The sequence below is a fragment of the Sylvia atricapilla genome, chromosome 1 (assembly GCF_009819655.1).
Source record: "Sylvia atricapilla isolate bSylAtr1 chromosome 1, bSylAtr1.pri, whole genome shotgun sequence".
NCBI classification, from domain to species: domain Eukaryota; kingdom Metazoa; phylum Chordata; class Aves; order Passeriformes; family Sylviidae; genus Sylvia; species Sylvia atricapilla.
Genome location: NC_089140.1, coordinates 81,388,682 through 81,410,214, shown reverse-complemented (window position 1 = coordinate 81,410,214; position 21,533 = coordinate 81,388,682). Strand labels below are relative to the sequence as shown.

General features: G+C 37.8%; 1 protein-coding gene across 2 annotated transcripts in view; it reads right to left on the bottom strand.

Moving 5' to 3' along the window:
- The window catches only part of SEMA5A (semaphorin 5A), a 311,419-nt gene that overhangs the window by 5,810 nt on the left and 284,076 nt on the right, over positions 1 to 21,533 (bottom strand). For both annotated transcript variants that reach the window (XM_066326614.1, XM_066326605.1), the window contains 5 exons: positions 19,539 to 19,757; positions 10,231 to 10,401; positions 5,087 to 5,242; positions 2,971 to 3,018; positions 507 to 718 (listed from right to left, as the gene is read on the bottom strand). In XM_066326614.1, coding sequence (XP_066182711.1) covers positions 507 to 718; positions 2,971 to 3,018; positions 5,087 to 5,242; positions 10,231 to 10,401; positions 19,539 to 19,757 — 806 coding nt within the window. The remainder of the gene's footprint in view (positions 1 to 506; positions 719 to 2,970; positions 3,019 to 5,086; positions 5,243 to 10,230; positions 10,402 to 19,538; positions 19,758 to 21,533) is intronic.

Here is a 21,533-nt window from a genome sequence, read left to right as displayed (position 1 = left end):
GTACATTTGTACTCTTTTTCAAAGAGTAGTTTGGCTATAAACTCTAGCTGAGAGTCTGACCCAGAATATGTTTGCCAGATACATCTTCCATATAGAGACATAGTGCAGGTAGATGAAGAGTGCCCTTGACATGGGATCATCAGAGTCAAAGGATTTTCTTCAGTAGATGCCATGGTGAATGGCTCTATTTACTTCTTGAACAAGCCACTAGGGAACACAATTAGGAAAAAAAAATCCACAAAACAACTTGAGTGATTTGCTTTTTTCCCCAGGAAAACCTGCTGTATAAATTATGCACACAAGCAAAATCTAACGCCCTGCCTAACAGGGATTGACAAATGAAAGGATCTGCAATTACAATACCTCAGGTGAAATCCACTTTTGTCATTAACAATCAGTATAATTTGAACTCAGATGTTGCTGCAGAAAAGTAGAAAGGAGAATTCTTTTGATACCGGAGAAACGTTGTCTAGAGTGTAAATAGTAGCTCCCAGCCCTGTGCTCACCTTGATGGCTTCTACGGAGTCGTATTTGTCCAGTTTGTTGATGTGGTTGGTGATGCTGGTGTTGAGCGGGGCGGGTGACACCGGGTGGATGACGGTGGCGTCGTGGGACTGCTGCTGGTAGCGCTGGCAGTACGTGTAGACGAGCAGGGTGAGAAGGCAACCAAGGATCGAGCTACTCAACCCCACGGCGATCATGTGGAACATGTTGAACTCTGCGGAGCGGAGAGAAGGCGGCAATCTTAATTTAAAGGCAGTAGCAGTAAAAGCTTCAGCTCAGAGGAAAAATGTAGACAAGCGCTTGATTCAAATAAGAATAAGGGAATTTTCATGTGTTTCCCTGAAACATCTCAATTGCAATGGTTTAACCCTACAGTAGTAAATTCATTTTACCTCCCTGAAGGGACCATTATAAGACTCTTAGATACTCATACATTTCTGTAAGTAGAGATTGTCGAAAGATGCTTAAACAAGTTCAGAACACAAATAAAAGAAGAAGTAATTGCATTCTGTATATTTGAATAGTTCGTCAGGTTTCTTTTTCAGACTGTATAACACAGCCTTGTTACATATAAATTATGTATATACTGTACATAAATAAGTTTATTTTTTTCTTTCAGTGAATTACAGTATCACCTCCTCTGCTGCTATTACTGTTCTTTCTCTTACACATAGTGACTCGTGGCAGAACTGAAAAAAATCCTGATATCTTTGAAGCCTGTTCCTGCTTTCCATTTAACATTTTCCATATCCCTTTTGTTGGATGCTTGTCCCAGAAGCAGCAGCAAATGTTTTTCCATCCCTGCTTTGATTCTTGCTGGTTGCCATTCTTTTTGTATCTTGGCCAGTTTGTTTCCCTCCCTAGCTCTTGGAATTTTTTATTTATTTAAGGAGGAGTGAGGAAGAAATTGTAGCATTCTAGAGGGAAATGGGAAGTGGCAAGAGATGGATTCCTTAAATCTCAATACACCTTTAAGCATGGCAGCCAGAGAGTGCAAAATCAACAACTCAGAGCCCAGCACCCTCCCATCTGCTCTGCTCTTCAAAGTACAATGGCATCAGACCATGGGAAACCCTCTCCACCTACGCAAGGATTAAAACAGAGGAAGCCTATTGCTGCATGAAACTGTAGGAGGGAAGCTAAAGCACAACCATCCCCTGATGTTACTGAATAGAGATACTAGATCAGATATGGCATCAGTAGGATTAGCTCAAAATAAACAAATTGCTTTGCTTTTCATTGTTATTATGAACTGGAGCTGTGCTTTTTGATTTACTTGAGGGAAGAAGTATCACTGAGAAGCTTATGCTGGAAATTTCATCTTAGCATGACTGAAAATTTGTTTGCTGTTGCCTAAATGTATAAACGAAGGATTTTAAAGGGATATACTGGTGGCTAGTCTTAAAAACATCTCTTAGATCTTCTTCACTGTAATACAGAAAAATAGGCCAGTAGATGGAACTCATTTTTTGTAAAATCTAAGGTAGGACCTTTACATGCCTACTGAGTACTTAGAAACACAAACTAATATTGAGGTGATTTAGCTGACTGTGTCATTATATCAATCTATCACTAAAATATCCCTCTACACCTTTATTAGGGGTTCCCATTGTTGCAGAACTTGGCAAAATGTTTTCAGACTACCACTGCTAATTAGCAAAAAAAATCAAATGACATTATCTTGGTTCCCATAACAAGTTGCCATATGCACAAGTACCCTTGCATAACCTCTGTGTTTTCACTGTCCTTTGTTAGGTTAAAAATGCAGCTTATCTGTGCATGGAAGAAAGAATACTAGAACTGGCCAGAGCTATTACCATGACAACACAGACTAAGCGTGATAGCTCAGCACAGAAAAAATAAAAAAGTTAATTTTCCTTCTTATTATTCTTGTTTAGTAGTTTTCAAAGTTTTTCCTTTCAAGATCTATTTTTCTAGCATCACAACTCTACAGAATGGAACCTTTTCTTTACTATTTAGTTTTGTCTCTGGCAATGAAACTGAAAATGAGTCCCACATAGAGTCTGGGCTATTAAATTTGTTAGCAGGCTGGTTTTCTGCTGTTTATTTGGAGTCTAAAAGAGGTTTGTGGACTTATTATCCTGAAAAAGGCGGAGCATCAAATTTACAAATTTTGACCTTCTGATAACTAGATTATTACAGGTATTTCTTTTTGAGTACAAGGGTGACTGCCACGCTGACAAAGAAGAAAATATAAACATCCAATAATGCGTGTTCTACTCTCAAAGGTCACCAATGACAGAAGGATATTTAATGAGAAATCCTGTAATAACTACATTTTTCTGTACAAGTAACTACTTTTTTTTCTAGACAAGTGTAAATAATGAGAATGCAGCATTCAGAAGGTAGAATAATACTAAGGGAGTGCAAAAGGTAAAACAAAAGTGAAAAAATGGGAAATCAATATTTCAGCATTTAATAGACATCTGGAGCTGAAAAGCTTACCGCCACATCGTTTCTCTTCAGTGCTGCTGGATCGTGCCACTGATATTTCTAGAAAAATAAACAAACCACTTAGGCCAAGGAGAAAAAATACTGCAGAGAACTTCGAGTCAGGTTTACACAGTAAGGATTTAAAAATTCATTCTATTACACCCACCTCAAATTCAAGGTAAAAAATATTTTGACTATGTGGTAGAATTAATAGAAAGGACCTATGATATCTTCAGGTTCATTAGTTTCCGAAGCAAAAGCAGCAAAGTATTTTTAATTAGTGCCCAAAACATCTCTGAAATGAAAAGGGTGATATGCACATAGAAATATTCTTTGTGGAATTTAAGCTTGTGGAGAAAGAGTTGATTTAGCGAAGCAAAATTACTTACAGTTTAATTACCTTGCGTTCAAATGTGCTCATTACTACTAGAAGTCACTTCTAGCACTAATGTGAAAAGTGGGAATTTACGCATCTTCAAAAAAAATCTACTGCCAATTTCATAGGTCTCAGTTGTAAACTAATAAAATGCAATTCCAGCCTGTATCTTTATCATTTTTACTTTGAAAATACAGAATAAAATCTGTTGGCAATGGAGCTTTTGCACTCCTTGCTTCCAGACCATAGTTTCTAGAAAGGGAAGTTCTGCCTTACAAATCAGTCTCTTGAACCACTCTGAAAGGGTCAAGGATCACCTGCATACAAGTCGGGTAACTGCCACAGTATAGATGGATTTAAAAAAAGCAGAATTTTAAGTTCTTTGATAACTTCTTTCCAAGTGACAAATAAAGTGAGGGAAAAGATACAGAAATTGGCTAGTACTATGTGTCCAGTTGTTACAACAGAGGAAAGTTGCCACTTCTGCAGGGGTTAGTCTTTTCAGCCAAGAGCTAGGGGGGAAACCCCTGAGTTTCCTGGACGAGTAAAAGTGAGCTAAGTGAACCAAAGAAAGTAAGCTCGATTCCCTAGGGTGGGAGTAATGGGCCTGACGTTATCTTCTGTGTTACTGGCAATGTGAGGAGGAGCAGCAAACAAACAGTAAGGGAAGAGATGTGGTGGCTTGTTTCAGATTCTGAAAATGCCTACCTTCCAAAATAAGATGTAGAATTTATACTGGATTAAGCTGCAGAGTCACAGAATGTAAATATCAATAGAGCTTCAAAAGCCTTAGAAAAGGGAAAATACAATATGGGAGGTTTTGTTTCATACTGACATTTTTCACATTGGTTTTAGAGGAAAATACTATTTGGGATTTAAAGCATTATGCACCATCCATAAAAACAGAGTTTAACTTTGCTGATGTCTTTTTTACATTGTACTATAGTTTACTGCATAGTCATACAAAGAAAAGGTTGCTGCACTGAATAAACACAGCTACATTTCAAATGATACATTAAAATGTAAAATTTTCTGTCTATGAAAAGACTCCTAGCTTTTTTTAATGTACATAGGGAGAAAGTCAACAGTTAACAGCAGTGCGTTGTGACCACCCATACTGTTGTGCGGATTTAAATGACTCCTGTGATTTAAAAACAAAAGTACAGTCATGAGTTTTAATGAATACTATAGAATAATAACGTGACTATCCATCAGGTACTTAGCAGTCATGGGAGATAAGGACTGGAGGCAAAGCTAATAGTATTTGCCTTTCTGAGCAAATATTTACTTATTAATGTAAGGGACTATCTGAAATGATTTCCAGATTAAGAACCACAGCACTCATTTTGTACATGCAAATCACAAAACCTACAGCAATGTTTCTTTAATAATCCTAGTCTCAAAAACACTTAAAATAAAAAGCAAATTATTTCGGCTTGCTGGGTGTACTCATCCCCTGCTACCAAGCAGAATGGGAGAGACCTGCAGAATGCTGTGACAGTGACTAACCAAAGTCCCAGGCAGTGACAGTAGGGACAGCTCCATAGCACTGGATGCCATGGGACAGATTTTTGTGTAGACACCAGATCTAACAACAATGTCTCTACACAGTAGACTAACATCCTTGTGCTGATTAAAGGCCAGTTCTGCTTCAGCTCATGGATCTGCACAGTGCAGTCTGGAGCAGTGCTATGCCTTGGTCCTGAAACCTTGAGAGCTTTCACTGACCCTTCCAGGAGCTGTCTGTCTCACCTGGTATGAAGTTGGAGTCGGGAGCACAGGCTCGGCTCTCAGTGGTGTTGCCCGTGCACTGGCTGCCCACAGGGAACAGAAGGACGCACTGCCGAGCGCGGGTCTGGACGCCAGACGAGTCGCAGCCAGACCACTCGGACCACTCAGACCAGCTGTCTGCAACAGGCAGAGAGGGACACACATGCAGACACTGTGATTGAGTAGCTCAAGTGCTCTGAGTGAGAGAGAAATAGGTTATGTTTCTGAGTTAGGACAGAAAGTCTCCTCTCCCCAGCTACCATCATCTAGCAGAGGGCAGCTCCTTCACTCCGACGAAACAAAGGCAGTTTGGCTTTGGCAGAGGTCTCTGAAATGTGGATGTAATGGTAAATTTGCCACAGACATCTCATGGTTTTGGCTTCTGCCATGGCCTTTGTGTGAGAAGTGAGAAGCCAGAGGATTCTGTGGGGGTGACTGAAAGAGTGATAGCTGTGGAATTGATTCCGGTCTAGGTCATTAGGGTAGCCAAGAGCACCACATTTTTTTATGTATCTGACAAGTAGCAATGAGAACCATAAGAGTACATATCCTAATCTGGAATAGGATGTGTATTTAACCACAAAAATAGAAGCATCTTGAAGGTTTTTTTAAAAGTTTTCTTTTTTAGCTTTTGCTATTTCAGGTTTATTTCTTGGCTGTAGATTCTCATCTTCTCCTCCCCATTCAGCTTGTCACCTTCTATTTCTTTTCTATCTTTCTTCCTCTCCTTATGTAGCTTTGATTAAGATATTTTTATTTCATGCCTGTGATCTCAGATGTTTTCCTTAAATGAAGCGAATTGATCTCATTCCCATGAGGTGGTGTGAGTTTACTGCACTCAGCATTCTTACAGCTCAAGGCCAAGCCTTGCATTCATAGAAGTCTTCTGAGTTTGCCAAATACAGGAATAACAGAGCTTAGGTAAACTTCCTTTCTTCTGTCAGCTTTCCCACAGAGACAGGTTTTATGGTTTTGATATAGAATAAATAGTGTCCTACTATTCCAAACCAATTTTTTTCTGCTTCAATATTTCAAGTGATTTTGTGCCAACATGAAGAAAATTTCATTTTGCCTCAAATGAAAAGTTGTGTATTTTCTAATTTTGATTCAAGTTAGATTGAAGAACATTACAATTTGTGAATTAGTGAAGCTTTTCTACACTGTTAATCAGGTGGAAAGTCAAGCAAGTTTTACACCCTTTGGGGCCCCTTTCAATGCCTTGTATAATTCCAGAATACAAGGTCCACATTTACTCATTACTTTCCCCTTGTTCACATGGGAAAGAAGTTAAAACTCTCAGTTATCCAAAATGTAACAGGCTGCAGCAGGAATATTTGAGACTGCAGTCTTGAAAAATGCCAAGCAATAGGTATTCTTTATTAAATAGATTTACCTAGCAGGTCAGGTAAGAACTAGGATATTGATAGATAATGAACAATTAGTAACTGTCTGGATGAGGCCTTCTTTGAACAACAGGACAAATACCGTGATACAATCAGCCTGTAAGACCTTGTTATTGTGAGTAGCAGAAATACTCAGCTTTGTCCTCCGACTTTTCTGTTTCCTAGGAAAGGTCCTGGGAGGGGCTCATTAGCAGAGTGGGTACTCAGAGCACAGAGACAGATGCCAAAATGTAGTTCAATCCTAATTCAGGGAGGTAGGAGAGATGAGGTGGGAGTCAAGCAAATGGACAGGCTTCTTCTTGCTTACTTAGTGTGGCACATCCAGGAGCTGCTGTTATCACCTCCAGTGTCAGCTGCTGGATCTAAGTAAAATAAGTATTTGGATCTTTACCCATTTTAGTAACAATAAAGCCCTGCTCATTCAAGCTTAAAGGAATGTTGCCCATTATAAATCTTGGCCCAGTTCTCACTGGTGGCAGAGAGCATGTTTAAGCCAGAGCCAAGATTGTTCTCCAGTCCTGGTATAATTGGGATATATGCAGCAGGTGCCAAAATACTTGTGGGCATCCTAAATGCATCTTGTTGGCTGGTGCACTCTGCAGTCCAATCTTGTTCAACGTACTTTGGACCTGCCAGATCCTTTGCTGAAGAAACTACATCCTATGATGAAATAGGAACTTCTGAGTACACAGGGATCATGCTAAGTTATATATGGGTGACTGGGCAAGTCACCGTTTCATAACTGCTCCTTAAGGGACCCTTAAAGAAGCTATGTGTGTCCTGCAGTGCATTCAGACACTACAGGACAGGTAGTCTGTGGGTCTGGGGCTGAGCTGATCAGCTTCATCTGGCACACAGAATCACAGAGGAGGAGAGGGGGCACATCAGTGCAAGCATTAAACAGAGGGTCACCCCTGCAGTGGTGGTCCTCACACCAAACCTGTGGTTTGAGGAGGTTGTTGGGAGCTAGAGAGCTGCAGAAAAGTAAGGCACCCAAGACTAACAGATGTATGACTTCAAATTGTCAGATGTGATCCCATGGCTTTTGCATGCTCTTCTACTGAGTCAGCTATCTTGGCTTGTTCCTTTGATTTCTGTGTCTTCAAAGTATCTGAGGCTCTCTTCCACCTTGGGCAGGCTCCTCTCAACTTGCTCCTCAGTTCTGTGCACAAGTCATGAGGATGTAGAAGAGAGGGAGGACTGGAGAGGTGTTTAACCTGGCTTTTCACTTCTAACATGGCAAGGGTTAATCATGACATGTCATATCTTCTTTGTACAGAGTCTTGGCTGGCCTTTGAAGCCAGGTTAAGATAAAGCAGTTCCTAAGAAATCCCTTGGTGAAGGCAGCACTGCAGAAAGATCAGATTAATCAATGTAACATAAATTTTTTCATGCAGCGTTTCTAAGTGTTCAGCTGCTTTGTCCATTATTTGTACATGTAAGTCACCAATCCAAGGACAGAATGTATTTTCACCTCTTACAGAAGTTGTAAATTCTTAAGGTATAAAATAATATTTTATGCAACATATTGCAGACACCACTGCAACTGGTTACATTTATTGATAATCAGCCACTACTGATGAATACTGCAATGCTTCCCTTCATATTGCTGCAATTGCATTTGGGTAAATTAAGATAGAAACTACAAACTCAATGACAGAGCTTTTAAAATATAAGATGAGAAAAACTGATGCATTTTTTATACACAAGCCTGTTTCTTTCTTTTAAGTGCATATTTGAATACTTTCAGTTGGATTTGCCATTAAATCTATATATCCTCAACAAATCCTTAGTATCAGGATTCCAGAAAGTTTAGTTTTCTGCTAGTTTTCTTTGGGAATGAAAAAAAAAAAAAAAGTGGTATTTCAAAAAAATCTTTGTTCTTTTCACAACTTAAGAAATGCCATTAATCATTTCCATTTTTTTGCATATTCAGTTCTATGCTGGTTGGTTGTTCTTAGATTCCAAGCGCCATTACTATTGTATTATCCTGAGCATATCACTCAAACAGTGAATATCAGAAATGGTGTTTTCTGATCTGCACAAGGAATCACTCTTCACCTGGTCCTTACCACAAGAAAATGGCTCTGCAGGCATTTGGGCATCTGTCCAAACTTGATCTATAAAGCACTGCGGTTATTTTTGACCCATACCCATGTGAAATAAGAGCAGCAAAAAGCAGTTTTGAAATCTCTATTGTAATAAACATGAGGCAAGGGCCATTCTCACAGCTAGTGGATGATATGTTGTTTCAAAAACCTATGGCAAATTTTCAGTGAGGTTGAAATATCTATAAAATATTACAGAATGTGAAAAATACATTTTAAGCCTCTGAAACGCTATTGTTTTATAAGGGTTTCCACTTTCTTGGACCAAGATGAATGAAATCAACCTCCTCCTCCATTCTGCATCTGCTCCAAAATTTGGGTCACAGGCAGGTCAAAACAAGATGAAGAAATTATTTATGAAAGTTTGCAAACTATGATTTATAGGAAAATGGTGGCAGAAAGTAAATGCACCACAAGAGAAATAGCTACAATACTATCACAATGAACACTCCAGCTCTGACCTTTCAAAGATGCCTTAAAGGATTTCAAGGCAGCTATGCAACTTCTACATGGAAATGTACACTATCTGTCTCAGAAAATCAAATAATCAACTGATGTCTATGATTGTTGGTTTTTTTTTTTTTTTTTTTTTTTTTTTTTTTTTTTTTTTTTTTTTTTAACCCAGCTGGGTTTTTTAACCCAATATGCTTAAATTTTGACGAAGTAGGTACTTTATTTCTCCTAGAAGATAAGTAGTACCTACAGAAGGAAAGAATCATAAAAAGTAATATGATCCATTCAAACTCATGGGGCTTTTGCCCTCAGTGCTTGTGCTTGTGCCACGCACAGCCTCATCATATGAGCAGAAAACCTTTGCTATGATGTCTAGGAGCTCTAAGTGAAGCAAGCAACACAGTCTGGAATCAGAGCTTCTTTCCTTTTGTTGTTGCTTGTAATCCACTAATCAGCAATAACTGAAAGTTTATGTGGTTTTAATCTCAGTTTCTCACTTAAGTTTCATTTAAAAAAGGAGTTTCCTTTAATATGAGTCAAAAGGCAGAGTCAAAGTTACAGAAATAGACAAGACCTATAATACCATACAAATAGCAGGAGTGCTGAGATATTTTATTTACTCTACAGTGTACAAGCACTCTGCAGTCATTTAAAAAGATCAGGTCTTTGTTCCTTAACATCCAAAGTTGAAGAAGGAATTTTACAAAGACCATGAAAGTTTTCTTTGTTTTATATGAAAACAGAGCAAATATTATCTACTTGAAGGACCTAGTGATAACATGTATTGAATATTAACCTCAACAATATGCTTGCTGTGAATGTTTGGTGTTGTAACAAAAGCACTTCTTTGTGATATTTTTATTAAAGTCTCATAAACAATGGTCTACTTCAAATATTACACAATTTAACTTAATCCATATTCAGATACAGTAACTTAGATTTTAATTTTTAAAGATGGAGGGGGGAGGCAGTGTCCTGTAGAACATATTCTGCTAGTACTTGATTTACTGCAGCATTGTAGCACGGTAAGAGCTGATTGTGCACTTAATAAGAGAGAGAAATAATTTCCTTCTGAATAATAGATCAAGGACATTGTGTTTCCTAACTGGGAATGCCTTATTCTGTGGCACATAAAGAAGAAAGATGGGCTGTTTGTGTGTACCTGGGCAGGGCTGCGTGTTGCAGAGTGCCTCCTCAGTGTGCAGGCCAAGGCAGATGTCCCCTCCGTAGGCTGGGGCTGGGTTGGTGCACGAGCGTGTCCTCATGTAGTGCCCTCCTCCACACGTTGCTGAGCACTTGGACCAAGACGACCAACAAGACCAGCCTCCATCCACTGAAAAGACGAAGAATACTGTATTTTTCCAAGCTGATGACACGACATGACACAATCCAGCTCATCTTTCTCACATTCTGTGGATCTAATTCACAGCCTACTGAAATGACTGGATTTTTTAGCTACCACTGAAAATAGTTCCCACAAATTTAATCACAATGCAATTTTATTTTAAAAGGCTCTGGTATGCTGGAAAAGCCAAACAAAATTACTCATACATATAAAATACTTTTAGTGGATATTATAATATCTTTTAAGGGCAAAAAAATCTTTTTTCTTCTTTTTCTTTTCTTTTCTCAGTTTTGAGGAAACAAAAACCAAAGCTTGTTTAGCAGAAATATTGTAAGCTCAGAGTAGTTTTTTATTGATAGAAATAAAACTTGGCCAAATAATAGCAACAAAAGGATGGAGGAATCCAACATTTGTTTCACAACCCAGGTAGATTGCCTTAACCCTACAACCCATCTCAAATGACCTAATACAGTTGTAGGATTTGATGGGCCAATATAATGTTACAGTCTTAACAGAGCTCTACCACTGATGTCAGAAGTAGAACAATGGCAGAAGTTTAAGAAAGCAACACACATCAACAAAAAGGAGTTGCCACTTTAAGTTTCTAAAACAAGGTTTTGAAGAATAAATATTCTTATTTACCTTCCCGTCCCAACCCCATTTTGCATTTAATAATTCAAGTATGTCAGAATATTCTCTAGTCAGAGTTTTCACAACATTCTTCTGAAATGCAGGTTGAATTTCATGGGGGACCCATTTGTCATATGGTTTATGACACATGGCTACTAGACAAGATTTAAATGAAACTTCACCTCATTGCCTGCATCACTCTGGCTCCTTTGAGCCCCTGTCCTTAAAGCTACTGCTCCAGGATGTATTTCTAGTATTTACAGCCACATTGCAGCCCATTTGCCAAAGACTTTGTACCTGTAGCCACACAACAAAGTAAGATGTAGTTGTCCCACTCCCAGGGAAATATTCTTTCTGCAAAGAATCTCAGTATTTCCTTCATTTATCTTTTCTCTCTCTCTCTCTCTCTCTCTCTCTCTTTTTTTTTTTTTTTTTTTTTTTTTAACAGACCCCTAAACTTTCAAAATTCTCATATCCTTCAAAGATTAATTTCTCTTCAAATCTCAATTTAAAGCATTACCACTTGAATTCTTATGGAAGTAAATGACTTACCATGTCTTTTTCATCTTTCCTGTTCAATTAATGAAACAGCTTTTTAAGGGACAATTTCTACTGGTTTACTGAAATGCTATTCCATCATTATCTCTTACCATAACAAAAAAGGTCACAAATCTTAAAAAAAATTAGCTTACAATGAAAATATATATGTGGTATTTGCATTTAGATTCTCTCTTAAATGGAGATGTAAAACATTAAAAAAAATACTCGTTTTGGCTTTACAGAATTGCACATCACAAAAGCACTTGGTGAGTTGAGTGATTTCTATGCAAAATCTCCAACAGTGAGAAAATGAGCTAGGAGAATTCTTTATATTAAAAGCTATACATGCATGCATTTTTAATGTCATTTCAGATACAGTATAGCTTCAGGTTCTCAACTGCTAATCAAACAGATAAGTCACTATTGCATACCAAAGACTATTTACTAATCCTGTGACTAAAGCTGTTGAATATATTGCATTTTATTCCCTGTACTGTTTGTTTGCAACACATCCTAAAAATGAAGAAAGCATGGACTTGGCACTTCCTTGGTAAGACCTGTAGTTATGAAAACTCTTGCAGTTAATTAATCTGAACTCTGAAGCCTGATTTGACAGACAGGATTTCTATAATATGGTACTATATTCCAAGTATGCAATTTAAATAAATTATTTCCATTATTAAGGATTTCAATGATTGCTACATCGTACAACAAATCATCATGCATGAAAGAGTTTTATACCACCTATCATAAATAAATACTGTATCTTGATAGAGTATCTGACTTGTTCTCCAACTCGTATTTTTCTTATTCATGCTTTTCACTGGAAAACAAATATGTCTTTTTGCCTGAGCTAACTCTATTAATGCAGTATTATGCAAACTCATATAAAAGAAAGCCATAGGTTATTTGTCTTCAGTGCAGATGAAATATACTGTGCAATTTTATAACAATTTCAAGACATGGTATCTTTTATTCAGAACTTGCTTCTTTCCTTTTTTTTTTTTTTTTAATATGTCAAATAAAAGCAGAAGCTGTTACCCAGCCTATTTATTTCATACAATATTAAAGTTTACCTCTCTAGATACTCCTTTTTTTCTTCTTTTATTTTTTTTCCTTTAAAGTGATCTTTGACTAGCTCAAATGAATGATCAGAGGCATGTCTGCTGCAGCATATAGGTCTTCATGAAACAGAATTGATTCTGCCTGAGATTAACTAAACAAAACATAAATCATATGCAAACATTGCCAATGCATTGTTCACTCTAATGGAGACAGTGATCCCCCACACTTTCCTACTTATTTTTCCATGGACCAGCAAGAGAATTACAAATGCACCTGCATTTGAAATTGCCATTGATCTACAGGTGGCTGAGAACACAGAGACCGATGTGACACCCAGGAAGATCCCCATGTCCCACAGCTGCAGTGATCATGGCTGCACTGTGTGTCTTCAGGTGTAAAGGGACAAGTGGGTCTGGGCAAGGTGGGGAAGGACAAATATAATAGACAGTGTTAGATTTGATCTTAGTTGAGCTGGACAGTGCAATTATAACTGAGTTTTTTTAGCAACTATTTACTGACAGATTGCCTCTAACCTTCCAAGGACTATTGTAACTACCTCTTTCAATAAAGTCGCCAGAACTTTTTCTCTTCAGCAACAGAGGATAATAAGGCTTCATCATGGTTAAATAAGATCAAAGGAGTGGGTATTTACTGCTTGAGTTTTTACAAGACCTAAATAGAGCTCTATGGTTTCTTTCATCTTTCTTTAAGTTGCTTAGCAACACAGCACCATCTGGTTGGTTTTTTTTCCTTTTTTTTTCCTTTTGTCATGGAGCCCTCAATGTTATTTCTGCCTCTTATAGGAGGAAAAATACACAGCAGCAAGAAAAGTTCCAGTCACTACAGTTTCTTTACATAACAATTTTGTAGAGATGTTGCACAAAAGAAAGTCATTAAAGTAGTTCCACAATGAAAGATTTAGAGTCTTTACATCTTCTGACAATTGCTGAGGTTGGTCCCTTTAGGAAGAAGGCTCTTTTTAGCTACGAGGGTGCTATCAAACAGTGCTCTTCCCTTTACAGTAAAGCAAACAACTTTTTGCCTACTGGCCGTTGTTGAGGTTAATAAGTATTTCTTCACTGTAATGAAAGAAACACACACCATAGGGAAGAGGATGTGCCAGGAAGAAACAGTGAACAGAAATGGGATCTCCTGAGGACACAACAAAACATCCACACAACTGGAGAATTTCCAAGAGACAATTCAGTAAACTGGATACCCTGCTATGCACTTCGGGTTTTACAAGCAAGTGTGGGCAGACACGCTGACATCACCTGCTTTCATGAGAACACAGATAGAATTGCAGGCTCCTTTATAAACTGTCTGCATGTTGGGCAGCCTCCTGCTCCCTTCCAGACACCTGGGGAATCATCCCATTCTGCATCACTTAGTCTACTGCTTTTTCCCAATCCTGTGGGATACTGCTGAATGTTTCAGTGGGAAAAGAACATTTTTTACATCATAGTTTACAAAGGCAAAGTCTAATTTCTATGATACCTTTTATTCATAAAAGCAATGCTGGATGAAGCAAACAGTCAAAATAGTGCAATGCAGAAACACAAAGCAAACAAATGGTTCTAAGAAAAAAAAACAATAACAAAATCCAAGGGTCCACTTGGGTTTAAGTCTGTAACTGAGACTTTTAAGTCAGAAAATGAACAGTTTCTTCAAAGAGAAGTTCATCCCTCTTCTTGCTATCTATAGAAGCACCTAGAGAGATCACTACATGTTACAAGATGAGCTTCAGCCTCCATTTACTGGAGTAATTTTCGTTTTCCTCCTGACTTATGAAGTTACTGCAGGATAAATTTTATTCTTTTAAATACATTTTTGTTTTCTTGTGGCCAAGTATGAGTTCAAAGAAAAAAAAATAATAGCAGGAAAGGAAAACAATAAAGGAGAAAAAAAATAAAGAAAAAAAAAAAAAAAAAGCAATTGGCTTCAGGGAATGCATAAATAACTTACATAGTCTTTCAGGGATTCAAAAATCTTTCAGTGGTTTTTGCATATCTCAAACTCACTATTGCTATTAGGAAGTTTAGTGACATATGAATTTATTCAGATCTTCTCAGCTAAAATTTCAGAACTAAACTAATAATAAAACTAGAACTACTATAATAAAAATCTGTAATTGGTAAAATCCTAAAATATTGTCATGAAGAATCAGAATTTCAAATCTAAGAGATAGCAACTTCTAATCCTCCACCATGCCCTGAGGGCAAGAGAGGAACTCCTGTAGCCCATGCTACTCAGGAATGCTCACCTTAATGCTCACAGCTCTGCCTTAAATGTCTAATTAAGGCACATCAGTCAAGTGTGCCTATATCCCTATGCAAGGGAATATAAAAGAAGGCAACAAGAAACAAAACAAAACACAAATGATGAAAGTTGTCTTCTCCCACAGAGGTAACTGAAGAGATGTGCAATACTGTGAACTAGGACAATATTCTTTAGGTTTGGTTGTATTATTGTCTGTCAAAAAGATCTTATAGTCAGAAAATTCCTGTAATTATTTTAGATTTGCAGAATTTATCTTTCAAACACTTCTCTTCATCATCTATCTCTTTTCATAATGTAAGTATCTCGCAGACCCCCAAGGATAACAAAACCCTGATGTGACTGATTTTAGACTCCTTTTATTATTGACTGCAGATTAGTAACTCAAAGAAAACAGAAATGTCAGTGAGTATTCACAGATCCTTTCCATAGTTATTCAGGTTGTTCAGTTCAGTTCTTGCCAGCTTAATGCTATTCACATCTCCGAGACATAAAAAAAAAAAAACGAGCTGAGGTACAGGTTCAAAGCATAATTTGCTAGTGCAAGACAATAGTTCAAATTCAAATAGTTCAAATTCTTCTACCCCTCAAAGTAGCTTAGCCAGATGGAAACAGTACTGAGAACATGCCCTTACCCTATTGCTCACTAACTATTTCTGCAACTTATTTGGGAGAGTGATGGTTAGTTGAAGGCAAAATTGTATGAGGGATCATTTTAAAACTTGAATAATACAAATCATCTTCCAGGACCTGGATACAATTTCTGGCAATTTTCTGGCACTGTTCAATTTACTATTATATATTCAGCCTTCAAATACTATGAGCAAAAGGCCCAGTGACTGCTACCAATCTGCCCATCAGTGGTCCATTTATACTGCAGAAAAAAAATTCAGTTTCTCTTTCCCCTGCAGGCTTAAAAAAGGTTTAAAAGAAGGCAGAGTCTGGATGACTTCAGCACTTGTTTGAAGTTCTGGGATCCTGCATTTAACCATCAATTTCTGTTTATTAATATATTAATAAGTATATTTAAGATGCTGCAAGGCACTTAACCAGACAAGGCAGCCTTGTACACTTTGATTGCTCCATGGGCTTTTTCGTTGTTTCAGTCCTTCAGAGCACTTAGTATCTTCCAGGATGACACAGAGGCCAGGGAAATTCATTGAGAAATATAAAGTCTTACTGACTTTCAGCATGACTTAAACACTGCTAGGTATATTTCTCTATCACTCCCCTTTCTCAGCAGTTTACACCATGAGGAGTTGATCCTGCCTGCAATAGGCAGAACTGAGCTTGTAGTGGCAGGAAAGCTTCTTTATGGTTTCCATTCCACCTCTGCCTGCTAACAGAATATTTCTGGAAGTGTAATGACTGGGTTGGACTGTTACTAAGGGGTTTTGTGCCAGAAGAGAGCTGAGGTGAAGCTGTCCTTACCATGGAGGATCTCATGAAAATCTTAGACATCATCAAATTCTTTGCTGCAGTTTTAATTCTAGTGCTACGGAAAACTATGGAAAATGCTTTCAGTTCAAGGTCAGAACAAAATCCCCTCACATTCCTTAGCCTTTCTGTCTCTTTCATTTAAAAATTAAGAGAATTCAAATTTATTGGGGTGCTTCTCCAGTAAGAATTTATTTCCTTCCTACAAGTTTATAATCAGGTCTTATCAATAAGCCTTATTCTGAAATGATATTTTACTCTCCCATGTCTCAAAAAAAAAAAAAAAAATCAATTTCATCTAGTGCTTGCAAAGTTTTCCCTTCAGATTATCTGAGATCTGATTTAGTCTCCTATGTTTTTTTTTCTTAAATACTGGCAAACAGTAATTCTGTAGCTGAGGAACTTTGTGATTCCTTGTTGCAGGCTATGATACATCAAAATATTTCGTTCATTCTCTACATCTTCATTCCAATTTTCTTTGCACTGAAAAGAAAAATAAAACTTGTCTCTAAATAAAATTATTAGATAGATTAGGGCACTGGTTCTTGCTTCAGAAAAGCCCACCACACTTTATACCAACTGATTTTTTTAAACATTTTCAAATTCAAAGTGCAGTTTTAATTTCTGCCTTAAAATTAATGTTTTTTAGTCTGAGGTATTGTCTATCTCATTAACAACTAGGGCCTCTACAACAAACTTATAAGTGCGTTTTACTGGTTAAAGCAATTTCTTTCAAAAAATATAACAGTGAATACCTGAAGAGCTTAATAAAAATATCACTTCTGGAAACTTTTGACTTATTTTAACTTTAAAAAAAAATCCCCAAAAATTAAAGATCGTGTTTAATTTGAAAATCAACAGCAAGGGCTGAACAACAAATCTAGCCCCATTTATAGACAATCTTTGTCCCTTTAATGAATTTATTTCAGTTACTACAGTGTGGTGATACAATCAGATATCTCAGAGCTTGTGAGCAGAGCTGGTACTTTATACCACATGACTCTTGTGCTTCAGAGGAAGCTGACGGCAGTGTCCTATGGAGAGATTCCCTTTGCAAGGGAAGCAGAAGCCCATGAGGAGTTGTTATATTCTAGGTTGCTCCACATATTGCACACATCCCTGGGGAGGTTTGAACATGTTGGTACAATGGTCTTCTAAATCTTTGATTTAATGAATTACTGCCAAACTGCTTGAACAGTGCAGTTACATGAAACAGAACTTTTTATCCTTTTATTATCCTGGAAAAAGCAAGGCGCTATGATTCCGGTCTGGGAACTAACGAATCAGATAACGCACTAGGACTGTGCCCACATGGAGAAGACTTGGACCATAGTTTCCCAGTTCTCTGAAAAACGTTGGCTCTCTGTTGGCTCCCTTCCACCTCGCTCCAGTAGTGCTTAGTGTAGAAAATATGGACACCCTTCACTTGTCATGTGTCTATGCTCAGAAAGAAGCATCATCTCTTCGCTTGATCTCCTCAGATGTTCACACCCCCAGATAGAGAAGCTACAAAAAGAGCGATTGAAGCTATCTTCCTCCTTGGATACAGCAAGAAAATTTCACCAGAAAGCACTGGCTGGTTCTGCCCAAGTGCCTCTTTTAAAACTTCAATGTCTCAATGGGCATCCCCATATCAAAACAGGGATCCTCAATAGAAATCCCCCATGGATCTGCCCCACAAGCAGGAGAGCTGGGGCCTTGAGTGCCTCAGGGAATTCAAGTTTTCAAACAATTCTACCATTCCTGTTAGCAATAAAACTGCAGAGAAATTTGCTTTCAGTGAACAGCCAGAATATTCACAGAGTTCTGGGTTTGCTTAAGTTCAATTGCTTAAGTTCAATTCAAGATGGAAACATGTTTTTCAAGAAAATGTGTCCTCCTGAGAGGATTTCTGCACATTTCTTCTGCTTCAATTCTGATGCAAGTAATGGACAATGACTGTTAGAGGGCTTTAAAAGCTTAGGGAAAGCACTGCAAAAAGATTGGGAAAAATACTCATATTGCAAAAAAACAGTGTATCCATGATTTAAGGAATACAGTTTTAATTTGAAACTATATATATACATATATGCATATGTTAATACACATGTGTGCATTAAAATAGTGGTGCACATATGTAGCAGGTGTATTGCCATATATACAATATATATATTGTAATGTATTTCTGCCTGGTTTCGAACCAAAACCTCCACACCATATTAATTCTTCAGGTCCACACTTGAATAAATGACAAAAGCTCCAAGCCTTCAACAAGAAAACATGAAGCACTGCTATACATAATTAATACAATTAAAGATGTATGAAAGCTTATTTCTAAATTTACTTGCTCCTGCTGGAATGAACTGAGTCTTTCAGTCTTCTTTCCCTTTTCCTCTCTATTGTTTCTTGACTTGAATTCTCTCTTTCTAAACCAATAGCACCTGCTTTTCTTCATGTGTTTTCCTATACCATTCCTCCCTTTATTTTCCACAAAGCCTCTGCAAAGCTCAAAAGCCTTTCCGTTTGAATGTCTGTTTTATGAAGGGTGAGATGTGACTAAAACTAAGATTTTTTTTCCACTTCTACTATGTAATACTACAACAATGATTTTTAATCCGAAGTAGTTTCTTGTAAACATATATTCTACTTGTAATCCCTTTCATAGAATCATTAAACAACTTTAAATTAAGGAGAAATTCAAGATTCCAAGAACAATCTTAATGGACTACTTGAATAACCATCTACTTTGGTGATCAGTTGTGAACCTCATTTGCTGGCAACTCTACACTTAAAAGTTAACACACATTTAATGGCAGCAACCACTGTAATGAAAATAATATTTTGAGTTTAAATAAAGACAAGGTCAGATTTCTCATGTCTTGCCAGAATTCTTATGTCTCTTTTTTTTTCCTATAAGTTTATATACTAAAACTATATTTTTACAGTCTCACAAGAGAAAAAAAGATATAGCTATTAATACTCTTGATGATAAATTTATTGACATCACATGGGAATATTACCCAAATCCACTCACATTATAGAGGTAAATTCGAGCTGTAATTGATTCAAGAACCAAAACAAACCCAAAACTCACCAACTAAAATAGAAAAAAGTAAAACCCAAACTAAATATTGTAAGATATAAATTTGAGGATGAGCTATTTCATTTTAACTTCTTTCATTTCATTTGAAACTTACCTGGGCAAGGCAAAATGTTGCATTCCTGGTACTCTAGAGAGGGGCCAAGGCAAGGGAGTCCCCCATACTTGGGCTCAGGATTGCTGCAGACCCGTTTGCGGTTCCGGATACCTCTGCTGCAGTCACGGCTGCACTGCGACCACGGAGACCAGGGGGACCAGGCACCATTGATGGTGTGAGCAGAGTATCGGCCAGCACGCAGGAAGTCTCCTGACAATCCTAATAAAATAAGGATCAAAAGAATTAAAACAGTATCTCACCCCAGAGCAACCTTTTCCTCTTCAAATTTACTCCTAGGCTTCTCATAGTGAAGAATATGGACAAAGGGTCCTGTCCTTTTAGCCTTGCAATCCAAACCCTAGTTTCACCTCAAGAATCTTTTCTATAATAGAAATTTCATAATCACTTACACAGAAGTCCAGCAAAGAGATGGATCCAACACTCCAGTTAAAACTTTATGGCCACATTGATTGAACTAGACCATTTACTTCAACAAAGAATGGCAAAAATTATCTGTCTCTTGCACAGGAATTACCATCAGAGAATCTCCAAATATATTACAAAGATAAAATTGCCTCTGTTTCACAGGAAGAAGGTAACAAAGGACTAAGCTTCCTGTGACACTCATGGAGCCAGCTCCCCTGGTCCTCCTGCAGAGCTCTGCCCACTCAATCCACCCAGCCTTCACTGTTGCTGGCTGTGCACAGAGGCTCATGGGCATCCCATGCACTGTACTTATCCTAGCCATATTCAGACTTTAGATAGCGTCCACTAATAATCCCACAAAGCCTAGAAAAACTACCCTTTTGTGAAAAGCAACATTTTGCCACTATAAAAAACAGTTTGTTTTCCACTGAATTGCAGCACATATAAGTAAGCCATGGAAATCAGACACACACACACACCTTCCCCCACAGAAATTTCCTTTTTAAAATAATCATCTGGGAAGTAGAAAATATATTTTCTCAGTAAGTTTAGTACAGAGAAAAGGCAGTACAGATTAAAGTACAGATTAAACACCAGTGGATGAAGTCTACTATTTATCAGTGAGAAGGGACGCACAGATCTTGCTCACAGCATTCAACCAATAGACCTGGATATAGTCCTGGGCGAAGTTCTAATAATCTGCAGTTCATTTTAGTATCTCTGTCACTTTGGGGTTTGGTCCTTCATGGGAAAAAATCCCTCAACTGTACTAAGCACAACACTGAAATCACTCTTGAGCTGTAGCCTCACCTCTAAGCATCATTACTAAGCACCTCCACCAACACTACTGGGATTTCCTACCGTTGTTCCACCTTTCCCAGTGGAAACTCTATGATTGATGGATCACTACAAGTCCAATACAGGTGCTTTTGTTACAAAGTAGCTGTGATGAGAGAAGGTCCTGTGAATGGTACTTCAGCCAGCAGAGGATGTGGCAGGCTCTCCATGCTAGAGCTTCAGTATTGCCAACGTAAGTACAGATGAACTGTATCATCGACAGTGGGGAAATGCAGAGGACTGTTTGCAGCTGCAACTGCAGCACAGATGTCTGTTCTTGAGAAATTGTTTGGTCCACAGGCATAGGGACACTGTGGAAGGATGAAATGGAGATAAAGAATCGGAAGATTTACTGAATGATGCCATGAAAACAGACAGAAATGATACCATGAAGAATCTGCCCAACGCCAGTCCTGCACTGAACAGGATCAGCATTCTGCATAACCATGATGGAGGAGCCATTTGCAGAGTCCACGCTATTTCTACCCGGGGTTATGGCATTCGTAACACTGTTTAACTTCCTCCCCAAGAAATACATTCACAATACATGCACATTCTTATTCAACACTAGATAACATGCAGAATTGGAATGATGATGCATTGACACAAAAATACTGGTAATAAGAAACTGGTGAAATTAATAAGAAAACAGCAGAATTGCAATATAAAAATGACTAAAAATGGATAAAACCTTTCAGGAATTGTAGAGGGTGACTATTTCTCTCCTGCTGA